Genomic DNA, 13374 nt, shown 5'->3' with positions numbered 1-13374 from the left:
AGAGAGAGAGAGAGAGAGAGAGAGAGAGAGAGAGAGAGAGAGAGAGAGAATCCGAGGGAGGAGATGGATGTTTGTGTGATGCTGATGGTGGAATGCTTCAGACTCAAGCTGAAGATGGGACAATACATTCATCATAGGTTACCGTTTACGTCTTAACCTGAAATGAATCGCTCTTTATCTCTGTTGGGGGAAGTTGTATGGCTTTGTTCTCTGAACCTTCTTGGACCCTCTGAACTGTTGTTTTCACTTTGAGTGGGCACATCCAACTCATTTTAATTTATAACCTGCATGGATGAAACTGGATGAGGTGTGTCTCATTGTGTGCTCTGGTGTTATGGTGCATCAGGGGTTTGTGTTTAACCCCTGCTGTGGGTTAAACACAAAACAGTCTGTCTTTGTATTGACTTCTTAGAACGGTTTTCTCACTGTTTTTCCTTTTGCATTGCCAGATTCTCTCCCTGCATTCACTGATGGAGGTGATGGTGTGAAAAGAGCAGCTCCTGGGCCGATCTGCTTTGTTCTGAAATGATAAGTAGGTTACAGGGTGACGAGGGCACAACCACCAACTGAATATTTATGGGCCCTCCTGCCTCAATGCTGTCCAACAAATGTTTTGATGTCTTTTTATAGCACTGAGTCCTCCTGCCACCATCACACACACTTACACACACACATACAGAATCTGGAGCACTTCAATGTGATAAGCAACCCACGTCAGTGTGTGCGTAAAGCTACAAACTAAAGCACACTGTCTAACACACACGTTTGAATGAATGAGAAATGAAATATCTGAGCAAATGACAGTGGAGTTTTCTTGTTGAATGGCTTTCAAACGAACATCAGAATTCTTTCTGAGTGAGAGAACTAAACAGAAAAATACATGAATTTCTTGAGACACATCACTTTAAAAGTTCCCAGAAACTCGTGCTGGTGAGTGTGAGGAAAAATGAGATGGACTGAAGGGAGACGAGGGTAACAAAAAGGCAGACATCTGATTTTCAGTTGGTTTTATAATCATGGGCTAATTGCCTTTCAGCAAAGGTAGCACTTAGATGTCCTTTTATTTATGTAATAATTCCCCTGCAGGGGACAGGATGGAGTGACGGAGAGAAAAGAAATGGCAGAATGAATGGAAAGGACAGACAAAGAGAGGTGGGAGGAGGCAGGAAATGACAGGACAGATAGGATGGAGAAGGATCACATTCATCAGGCTGTCTGTGTGTATCAGCAACAAATATGCTGCTGTTCTTAAGAGGACAAAAGGCTCTCATGTTGATGAACAGAGTAGTGGTTCTCAGAAACAATAAAAATATTAGATTGTTAGGTATAAAAAAACACTGAGGGAGATGATGAGGACATTCAGACTGAGAAAGAAAAATGCATGCAATGTGTCTGACGAAGAGAGCTACTGAATAGAGGGGAAAAATGAAGGGTGTGGAATAATGACACGCTCGTGTCACTACGCCTTGACAAAAGCACAACCTCGCTTCACCAGCATCGCCCGGCTTTTAGTGTCAACCAAAAAGGACAGTGACGTAAATCTAAGCTGTAACCTCCGGCTGCTGCAGGAGCAAACATGCAGGAGATGCAACGGGACATTTGACGCTTCTAACCGACTCAAACTGTGCTCTTCCTCAAAGAACGGTGGTTGCAAAAATGGGAAGCCAATTTACAGTTTGAGCGGCACGAAAGAGGCTTTACAACTGATGATGACGATGATGATGCAGTTTGAGAGGTCAAAGGTGATGTATGAAAGGCACAGCTTCAATGGTTCCCCGAGTTTTTTTACTGACTTTTTTAATTGTCCTAACAATATGTCCTTGTCTTCTATAGTTTGAAATTCCAAAGCTAGCTAATGACACACTCACAATCCCACTGTAAGCGTTTCAGACACACAGACCACAGGGACTTACTTATCCTTTAATAAACCAGGCAAATTCCACTGAGATCACTGATCTCTTTTTCAAGGGAATACCTGGAGAAAACCCATGCAAACATGAGGAGAAGATGCAAACTCCACACAGCAAGACCCCAGGCCCAACCCGGGCTTGATACCAGGACCTTCTTGTCGTGAGGCTAACCACTAAGCCGTTGTCCAGCTGGGCTGCGGGGTCCTGATGGTCACCAATGAAACATTTGAGAAATAGAACAGACAAAGCACTTGTTAGGTACAGGCTGCATGACCAACTTGCTCAAGGGGTGAGAAGAATTGTACCGTCTACCTGTGGAACACTGATGCGATGTATAATTAACAAATTTTGTGTCAGTAGTACATAACAAGATACCCACGGTGTGTTTGCAGCATCTCGTCTCTCTTTCACCCGATGCACATTGTGTTTATTTACTGTAAAATGTATCAATTTGAATGTAAGAAAACATCATGCAGGATGAAGGGTTCAAAAGTAAAGCCTTACTGCACCTCCTGTCAGCCTGAAAACAGCAGAGAGTAAGGAGGTGGAAAGATTGTATAGAGATGCTTGCGTGTCAAACAAGTGTGAAGTACTTTTGAGGCTACTGCATTGTACAATTACTATGCTGTATACTATTGCAAGGACTGTGCTCTGATTGGTCCTAACTTGGTTCAAGTGCACACAACAAGAACAGGTTCTTGATTTTTCACCACTTGACTTGTAAAATTTGCAGGATCAAAAGTCTCCACAGCCAGTCTGGGACTTTATCCAGTGTTAACAAGCTTGAGTGACATCAAGTCTCATAATGTTGTCCCTGTACTCTGCCTGTAGGAGCACTTATGGTGGGTTGAGAGTGAACCGTAATTTAGTCACAATATCCCTGTTTGCTTTCAGCTTTTGTTTTTATCAACCTTTTCTTTAAATCTCCAGCCCATTGTGACAAGTTCAGCTACCCCACACACAGGTTTAAAGGGAATAGATGCATCAGAGGGATTTTGGAATGGATATATACGGTGCAAGCTTTAGAAGCTTGTTGACATCTTACAGTTCACAATCAAACATAGTTTCACAAAATGTCAAATACAAACTTGCTTGTTTAAGTTTTTTTTCTTTTTTAAAAACAAAAAGCATATACCATAGAAGTGGGGACTGAGTCTGTGCTTGAATTACTTGTAGAAAAAACGGCATACCAGATGTTATCTCACACTGAATCTGAGACACTTTCACATACGGAGAAAGGGGATATACTGTGTGTATGTGGGTGGAATCCATCCATGCTCTGTTCCAATGGGATTTTCCTGAGTTGTATGAATGACGGTTCCCTCAGAGAGCACACTAACAACACTCCTGATGTCACCATGGAGATGGTAGATTATAACACAGAACCATGCCCTTGTTTTAAGAATCATACAAAGGGAAAGTACAGAATAAAAGGCAAAGCTTTTAAAAAGTCAATATGAAACAAAACAATCCAAAGGTTTTAAATAAAAGAAAAGAAGGAGAATTCCTCATGAGGACCATTATAAATGGGGAAGAAAAACACATCACAGTATCCTCTTTTGATTAAAAACAAAAAACAAAAACAGAATTTTTTTGTTCACATTTGTAGTATTTTTTCCCAGTAGACTATATCACACAGTGATAACAAAGAACAGGATAAATCTACAGCCACGTTAGCTTCGTGCAAAAAACCACATACACTGGCACGCCGCAAAGGCAAAGAGATCAAACAAGACGATGCATACAAAAATATAGAAAAATCTCCAATGAAACGTATCTCTTGACAGGAAAAATCGCTTCCTCTCCCTAAACATTCATCACAGAAGTGGCATTTCCAGTGCATTCTTTTTGTGTTTCTCATCATTTCTGTTGATGCTTTTGTGTGTTCTTCTGGTTTTTAAGACATCCAAAGTCCTGGTGTCGTCCATGCAGGAATCCATAGAATGCCAGGAAAAGTCCAGTTCACCATGATGTTGGGTCAAAATGCTGATCAGAATATTGTGAACATGTTTGACTGATAGAAAACTAGTTGAATAAAAGCATATCATTTCTGTTATATCAGTGGTGACAAATCTTTTCTTTACTTTAAGATAAATACGTACCATTTCCCGTCACTTTAAAGACATTCCAGCATTCGCTCATAATTGGTAGTGACAGGATTAAATAGTTTGGCATAATCTGCAAGCCATGCCAAAAATGATGCTTTTCAGTCTCTTGCAAAGGAAAGGAGAGGGGAGCGGAGGCAGAGAGCAGGTGCAAGGATGCAGTGTCTCTGATGGAAGAAGGGGTTGGGGGTGGACTGGGGTGATACAGCACAGCTGAGAATACAGATCGTGCTTGAGACCAGGTCAGTCCATTGATTTCAGCACTTGCAAAACACATGCAGATTTACTGTAGCCATAGTTCTGGACTCTCAGTCATTCTGTTTGCTGAGCAGGTGGGAACAGAGCCGGAAACCATGGGCATCTTACCCATGAGTCAGAGGTTGGACTGCTGAGCCAAATCCAACACTCTCTGTTTTCACACTGATGGAAAAGATTGTTTGAACGCCTTCAAAGCAGAAAGAGTCAATCAGTGGGAGGACAGGGACAGAGCACTTACGGGATGGAAAAAAGAGCTGAAAGGATGCAAGTAAGGCAAAGACAGATGACTTGTACATCAGTCAGATGGGGGGGACATCACAAGACCAGCTTTAAACTGTTCAGATACCATGCAGAATGAGAGAGAGAGTGTGTTAGTTGCTGAAACAAAATAAATTCCCCGCTCCAAGTGGTTGTAGTGCTTCAATACTAAGGAGAGAATCCAGGAGTCATTGGTTGTTAGGCTGCCCTGCTCTCTCTTCCAGCTCCTCCTCTTCATCTTCCTCATCCAGGGAAACCACCCCTGAAGAGGCCACATCGGACACCCTCCTGTGGGAATTGTAGTCAGGTGGGTACTCCACCCCATTGCCCTCTGTCTCCTCCTGACACACGGTGTTCTCATAGTCTTTGCAGGGGGTGTCGTCATCCTCTCCAGGTGACAGGTATGTCTCAGAGTAAGATGTGGAGTAGCAGGGAGAGTCCTGACCCCCAAAGCGCCTGATGCTCTGACCTCCCCCACCCAGGCTGTGGAAGCCACAGTCCACCCCACCATGCACACTCTGCCCCACCCTCTGAAGTCGAGCCAACAGCTCCTCCCTGCCGTGCAGCGCAGAAAGGATCTTGGCAGCGAGCTCGGCGGCGTTGCTTTGGGAGTGGCTGCTGCAGTGGCTGCCCAGGTCGCGCAGCAGTGGGTGCTGTTCGTCCAGGCTGCACAGGCTGGAACACAGCGTGTCTGGAGAGGAACCTGTGGTGGGGGAGGGCTCTCTGCTGCCACCTTCCTCCCCGATTCCTCCCCCACGTTCAGAACAGGGCCTTCGCAGATTCAGGTGTTGGCAAAGCTGGCTGTGAATCAGGTCCTTCAAGTACGGTGGATAAGAAGATGTCAAGTCTAAAGAAGGAATGAAACAAACCATGAGACTGAAGTCCTGAAGGAAAAACAAAAACATTTTTGGGATTATTTAAATGCACCCTGTAGAAACTTTTCCAATTAAAAGATATAAACCAGTGAAACAGAAATGCACTGTAATAACCAAACCCAGCAGAGCCTAAGATAGTGAGACAAGAACTTGTCATATTGGTAGATGCTACGTGGTATCCTTAGTTACTGACAGTAAGGCAGCAGACCACAAATGTTTGAGGAAGGAAATAAACTCAGGCAAGAAGTAAGGAACAGTTTCTAAAAGCTGAGTTTAGTCTTTTAGGCTTAATGTTTGATACGGCACGGATGGAGTGTCATTACAGGATTTGTTTATCCTTTCAATTATTTTTGTGTTTTTCGATTGATGACAGCATATAGCAAGCAAATTAGAAATGTGTAAAAAATCAAAACAATGCAAAAAGTATTGCATAATATTTAGCAAACTGGCAGCTGCCTATTGTTGTCAGTAACTAGTGGCTATTTCAGACTTTTCCAGTGGTGTAAACAACAGCATTTTGATGAGCAGAGTACAGTTTTTTTTTCTTCTTGAAACAAAAACTAAAAAAAATCTATAAAATCAAATAGGTGTTTTTTTTTTCATCATAATATAAAGAAACAAAAAAACTAATTTTAAATATCATTCCATTGAATCATCACTTAATTGTGGTGGAGGTGTTTGCATGCCTGAATGATCCTAGGAGCTATGCCACCAGGTGCAATAGAAATTGCCCCTGGTAGGGTCTCCCATGGCAGATTGATCCAAGGTGAAGCTCTGACCCTGGCTCACCAAAGCTGGCACTTGGGGCATGTAACATCATCTCTTGGTGGGGAAGGAGCTTGAGTTTGTGCTTGAGGTTGAGAGGTACCAACAGATGGGCTTACCTCAATGCACAGCAAGGGTTTAGGAACCAATATCCTTTAGAGCGGCTGGACCTTTTTCTAGTCTGGATTTTTCCAGAGTGAGAGGCCCCAAACTGGTGTGGGTCTACTTTTGGCCCCTTGACTTGGTACCTGTCTGTTGGAGTTTTCTCTGTAGATGAGATGGTAGCTTCGCTGTGCCTTTGGGTGGAGGGATGAGCTCTGACGGTGGTTTGTGCATAAGCGCAAAAATGCTGTTCAGAATATCCAGCCTTCCAGCTGGGGACTATTATTTTGTTGGGGACTTCAGTGCTCATGTGGGTAACAACCGTGTGACCTGGAGGGCTGGGTTTAGGAGAGACTGCTTTTCTGATCTGAACCCGAGTGATGTTCTGTTGTTGAACTTTTGTGCTAAACACAGTTTGTTCATCTCTGTAACGATTGGCTTAGGTCAAGGGCGTCAAACTCCAGTCCTCGAGGGCCACTATCCTGCATGTTTTAGAGGTTTTCCTGCTCCATCACACCTGATTTTGATTGTTAGGTGATTAACAGGCTTCTGCCCAATTTGAAGAGTTGATTCAATCACTGTATTAGGTATGTTGGAGCTGGAAAACCTCTAGAACATGCAGGATAGTGGCCCCCAAAGACTGGAGTTTGACACCCCTGGCTTAGATGGTTTGAACCCCGGATGCAGAACTGAATGATTAGGTCAAAAAGAAGGTTGCAAAAGGTTTATTAACCAAACAAAAATGTTGGAATGGCAGCAAAAAGTACTTATAAAACAAAGAAGGCTTGGAACTGAGACTGTGGAGAATATGGAACAAACAACAAAGCTCTGACACAGACTGAGGACACAGGACAGAATATAAAGGACAACTAATGAGCAGAAACAAGAAACACCTGGGAGGGAAACATGAGGAACAGGTGAGAGTGGGCGGGGCTGGAGCAAAGACAGGCAAGAGGTGGTAAACAGAAAGACAGGACAGAAAACAAGAGTAACCAAAATGAAACACCCACACAGACACAAACTGTGACAATCACAAACACCATGTTCGAACATAACGGTGTCCATAAGTGAATGTGGCACCAGGACACCCTAGGTCATTGATCGATGATTGACTTTGTAGTCGTGTCATCTGATCTAAGGCCATATGTTTTGGACACTGATGAAGAGAGGAGCTGAGCTGTCAACTGATCACCCCCTGGTAGTGAGTGGATCAGATGGTGGGGGAAGATGCCAGACAGACTTTGTAGACCCAAACATGATGTGAGGGTTTGCTGGAAATGCCGGGCAGAGGAACCCTTCAGAAAGATCTTCAACTCATGCCTCTGATAGAAATTTAACTGCCTATTTCCCAGCCAAGGCAGGAGATATTGATATCAAGTGGGCCATGCCTCAATTGTGAAGGAAACTGCCTTGAGCTGTGGCCCCACTGTTTTCAGTGCTTCTCACAGTGGCCAATCTTGAACTCAGTGATGAACACCCCCAGGGAAGAGAGGCTGTCAAACTGAAGAAGTCCTATCGAGTCTTGTTGGTTATTGGTTTGTTCAGTATCTTGTCCAGGGACAATTCAACACGTGACTGAATAGTGGTGGAATTGAAATGCCAACTCTCTCATGGGTGAATGACTCCCCTAATCACTAACACTGTGTTTGGTGAAGGTAGGATGCTGTTGACCTCAAACTGTGGTGTCATCGGGAGGTGGAAGGAATACTTCTCAGATCTTCTCAATCTCACCTGCACATCTTCCATAGATGAAGCTGAGTCTGGGGACTTCAGAGTTGGTCTGTTCAAACCTAGAGCTGAGGTTGCTGAGATAGTTAAAAAGATGTGGGGCTGTCTTGGTTGACATGCCTTTGCATGAGGTGACTGGGAAAAGGAGGTTTGGGCCTCCCTGTTCAAGCTGCTGCCCCTGTGACCTGACTCTGGAACAAGCGGTAGATCAGGGGTGTCAAACTCCAGTCCTCGAGGGCCGCTATCCTGCATGTTTTAGAGGTTTTCCAGCTCCAACACACCTGATTCAGTGATTGAATTAACTCTTCAAATTGGGCAGAAGCCTGTTAATTACCCAGCGATCAAAATCTGGTGTGTTGGAGCAAGAAAACCTCTAAAACATGCAGGATAGCGGCCCTCGAGGACWGGAGTTTGACACCCCTGCGGTAGATAATAAATGGATAGATGGACATTTTTAACCAATTTTGTTTTAAATGGTAAATGGACTGTACTTGTATAGTGTCTTTCTTTCTATCCATCCAGGACACTCAAAGCACTTCACACTACAATCTATGCCCTTATTTATCCATTCACACAGCACTCTACCAGATCTCCTACAAAGCTAACATGTACAATCATCTATGGAGACTAATCAGTGCCAATCACATTCATACACTGATGGGACACATCAGAGGCATTAGGGGTGAAGTATCTTGCCCAAGGACACAACAACTGAGACAGCTGCTCCCATAACTGCTCTGCCACAATGTGGGGGGCATAAAATTTTGTATGTTTGTTAGAACTAAAAGATTAAAAAAGCAATTACTTTATTTTAACGAGTCACAGTTAAAGTTTTGATTTTTACAGTAACAAAATAAAGGAAACTTAGTATTTGAATTTCAGAAGCTAAAACATGATGCATCTTTGTTTGAAAAAATAAAACACAAAAATAATCCGCAGATATTCTTTTCAAGCAATAATGTCTAAATGCAAAGTATAGGTGTCTAAAATTGTAAAAAGTATGTGAAAACAAAAGTTGTCATATGCATGTTATTCCAAAATGAACTTACATAAAAGTAAAACACAAAACCTCGGTTTTCTAAAACAAACATTTAAGACAAAACTTTCATGAAAGAATCAACAAAACAAACATGAATTAAATGTGTGCTAAGAATGAAGTACAGAAAAGAAAAATATTTTATTCTGTTAAACTGCTTGATTGATGTGTTATCTGTGTGAATTGAACAAGTGGGTTTTCAAGTGTCACTGATCCAGATCATATATCACAATGAGGTGTTTTGAGTTGTGTAAATGATTGTTCACTACATGGCTTCTGCTATAGCGTAAGAAGCTACTGGTGCATATTAGAATAATGTTAGGTGTACAGGTTACTGGAGGGTGCATGTAATCAAGATGAAAACTAAAGGACACACAGCCTTGTGCATTTATAACCACACTAACACACCTCCTTCACACAAACACCGTCTCTGCAGCAAAGGAAATTATATTAAAGTTGCAGGAGGGATATCAAATTGCACAGAGGAACAAAAAATGTCAGTGGATGATGAAAACTAGGGCACTGGGACGAAGGAAGACAAAAACTGGGGAAGAATAGAGAGATGGATAAGGAAGGAGTTGTGTAATCGCATATAAATCAATACATGGAATTTAGCTGTCTCCCTTCCGCTCTCTCTCTCTCTCTCTCTCTCTTTCTTTGTGCTGTGTTTGTTTGTGTGTATGTATGTGTATGTGTATGTGTATGTGTATGTGTATGTGTATGTGTGTTCACCTGTGCTCTGTGTGCTGGGCTCAGTGGCAGGCAGAAAATCTTCATCATATGAGTCATCGTTGGACTCTTCTCCGTCCACAGAGGACCAGGCCCTCAGCTTAGCCTCTGCTATGGCAAATTGCTCTGCCACACCTGCAGAAACACACACATAAACGTACACATACATGAGCTGCACACGCACTGAAGCAATTATATAGTTACCATGGTAACAAGGAGGCAGCATTGTGGCTTCATGTTGTGTAGCTGTTTTCTTTTTCTTTCTTTTTTTTTGTAGCTGTTTTCTGATTGACAGGTTTGTGTGGAGAACAGTGCACAGTATGGACACATACAGCATTCCCATTACATCCGCTGTTCCTCTGCCATCATGCAGCTGGTGCACTTAAAATGGACATCAGCTGGTGTTTGATTGTGTTGATACGCTGCATTCTTGCCAGGGGACAAGAGACAGTGAGGTGAAATAGGCTTATCTGTGTCTCTCAAAAGGCTGAAAGATAAAAAAAAAATCCCAGCAAAGTAAACAGCTTTTACCCATCCATCCATTATCTTTTACCCACTTCTTCCTTTCAGGGTCACTGTTGCCCACATCCAGCAGTCAGTGCGAGGGGCAGGGTACACCCTGGACAGGTTGCAAGTCCATCACAGGGACACGTAGAGACAAACAACCATTCACTCTCTCACTCACACCTAGGGACTATTTAGAGTTACCAATTAGCCTAACATTTATGTTTTTGGTTTGTGGAAGGAAACCAGAGTTCCTGGAGAACCCACGCATGCACAGAGAAAATGGAAACTCTAACCAGGATTCATTCTGTGGCTTTCTTTCTGGGAGGCAACATCGCTACCAACTGAACCACCATGGCCCCCCGCGGCATTTAGATTTAATCAAAATTTAAGAGGGACTTCTATAAACCACTTTGAAGAACATACAGTATGTTAAAGTCAATGCCAGCATGTAGTGGACTGATGGAATAAGCAGGGATAGAAAACACTAAGTGCAGCTTACTTCAACAATACATTTCTATTGCATCTTGAAAACGGTTTGGACAATGTTTGACGGGATTAAAAAAGGTGAGATCATCTCTTTGGGGAAAATGTGTAATGTTTTCTTTTTGTCATTTTACACCACTGACAAGATCCATGGGCGCCATCATCGCTGTTTACTTTTTTAAGTCAACCTTAAATGTTTGGATGAGCAGGAAGAGTTTGTTTGCAAAAATGTACTGTTCAAAAAATTAAAGGAACACTTTTTAAGTAGAGTATATTATCAAACCAGGTAAACCTCTGGGATATTGTTATGGTCAATTCATTAGCAGAGTGAGTCGTTAATCAGTCACCTGTTTTGGTGTTAATGAAATTCACAACAGGTGCACTAAAGGGGCAACAATGAGACAACCCCCAAAACAGAAATGGTTTTGCAGCCGGAGGCCACAGAAAATTTTTACTCCCATCTTTTTTTGACTTGTTTTTAGTTGTTTTGCATTTAATTAGGATCAGTGTCACTACTGAAGTGAAGTGAAGCTTGAAGTGATACCTGGACCCTTCAGAGGTTCTACAGGCAATCCAAATCCACCTAGATGGCACATCAATTTGTGCCATTGCCATAAGGTTTGCGGTTTCAAGAACATGGAGGGGATTCTAGTTACTCTAGGAGAGCTGGACAGGGTCATCTGAGGTCCTTAACCCTTCAACTGGACTTTCTACTCCTTGGTGCAAAGAACAGGAGGAGTACTGCCAGAGCCCTCCAAAGTGATCTCCAGCAAGCCAAGTGTGTCTCCTCCAAGTGTGAATGTCTCTGACCAAACCATTAGAAACAGGCTTCTTGAGGGTGTCCTGAAGACCCTGTATCCTCTAATGTGCCCTGTGCTCACTGCCAGGCACTGGGGAGTTTGACTGACATTTGCCCGAGAACACCAAGATTAGTAGATTCTCCACTGGTGAGAATACCCTAATTTGGCAGTGGGTCAAAGATAATAAGGCAGATTTGTTAGAGGGGTCATCATTATAATTTTAACTGGTTTGCCAGTTAAAATTATATGGGGCGCCATGTAGGACATAAACTGTCTTTTCTCTCTCACACACCCTATTTTATTCTTCCCAGTTTTTATGTCTTTGGGCAAAACACTTCACCTGCCAAGCCTACTGATGGTGGTCAGAGGGTCCAGTGGCGCTTGGTGCATGGCAGCCCCACCTCTGTCAGTGTACCCCAGGGCAGCTGTGGCTACAGTGTAGTTAGCCATAATCAGTGTGTGAATGTGAGTGTGAATGGGTGAATGTCTGTAAGTGTAAAGAGCTTTGGGGTCCAGAGGGACTTGATAAAGCGCTCTATGAGTTCAGTCCATTTACCATTACTTTGGTTAATTCTGCGATTCCGTCTGAGTTTCCTTAGCAACTTATAAACGGAAGAGGAGCAGGAGAAGGTAGATTCTGATTGGCTGTTGTCGCTCACATTTCCGATCTGAATTTTTTTATTGATCAATAATTGTGATCAAATAATCGCCCAGCCCTAATCACAGGGCATTTCCACAAGCACATTCAGTTCTCCAGATATTTCCAGTGCACAGCGATGCTTGTCTCACACATTTACACCTGCTTTATGTACCAGCACACACTGGCTTTGACACACTGTAACATTGTCACAGGGATGCAAAGAGAAATTTGATCAGATCAAATAGTCAGCAAAACTTCTTCATCCCGATGAAGAAAGTGCAAACTTGTGATAAAGTATGTTACATTATGTGATGATGTGAGGAGGATCTGTGCATTTTACAACCAAAAAACTCTTTAGCTTATAACATACACTAAGCAGCCAAGTTCACATAAATATAACCATTTAAAGATATAAAAGAGGCAACCTTACTTAATAAATGTTTGACTCAGAACATATTAGGAGCCTTGCTTTTGATAAATCAGTTTTTTAATTGTTATTCATTAAATCAAAAGTCGAGCAGAGATGTCCTGTAGATGGTTGTGAATAAAGAGTAAAATAAATAAATAAATAAATAACAATGAAACAAACCAGAAGTGGCATAGAGGAGAATTTCTTAGTCATGATGCCACTAGCCAGGGGCAAACCCTTACAGTGCAAATTAACCTTGAGAGTCTGCATTGCAGGGAGTGAATGAGAGAATAGAAAGAGAGCAGGCAGAGAGTGAAAACCTGTAAGAAACCTGTCAGATACAGAGGGCAAAGAGGAACATAAAAAAGAGGATGATAGGAGTAGAGGAAAGGAGAGGTAATGAACAAAAAGGAATGAAGTGAATAAAAGAGAATCCAGCGATGAGGTGAGTCAGACACAGAGGACACAGATGAGGTGTAAGTGAAGTCTCTCTGACATGAACACATCTCAAACTCCGTAAGGCCAGTGCAGTAGAGCCTGTCTCATCAAAAACCTTAAAACATTTCCAAATTATAATGATATCAAACCAATCGCTATAAATTGTTGAATGTAGGTAGATCTTTACTTAATTTAAAATATTACCTTGCTCATTTTTCTAATCTTCACCACTTCAAGTGTTTTGTATCAACTTAACGTGCATTAAAACCATTTGTATCCTTTAATTTCCATTCCTTACTAGGCCATTCAGGTCACACACACGTATATATAT

General features: G+C 42.3%; 1 protein-coding gene across 3 annotated transcripts in view; it reads right to left on the bottom strand.

Moving 5' to 3' along the window:
- Positions 1–131: 131 nt before the first annotated feature.
- Positions 132–13374, bottom strand: part of fam131ab (family with sequence similarity 131 member Ab) — a 34592-nt gene continuing 21349 nt past the window's right edge. For all 3 annotated transcript variants that reach the window (XM_014023470.1, XM_014023467.1, XM_014023469.1), the window contains 2 exons: positions 9770–9901; positions 132–5378 (listed from right to left, as the gene is read on the bottom strand). In XM_014023470.1, coding sequence (XP_013878924.1) covers positions 4720–5378; positions 9770–9901 — 791 coding nt within the window. In that variant the 3' untranslated portion in view covers positions 132–4719. The remainder of the gene's footprint in view (positions 5379–9769; positions 9902–13374) is intronic.

This window comes from Austrofundulus limnaeus, unplaced genomic scaffold, assembly GCF_001266775.1.
Source record: "Austrofundulus limnaeus strain Quisiro unplaced genomic scaffold, Austrofundulus_limnaeus-1.0 Scaffold371, whole genome shotgun sequence".
NCBI lineage: Eukaryota > Metazoa > Chordata > Actinopteri > Cyprinodontiformes > Rivulidae > Austrofundulus > Austrofundulus limnaeus.
The sequence above is the reverse complement of the archived record's forward strand: the minus strand, read 5'-3'. Positions and strand labels throughout refer to the sequence as shown.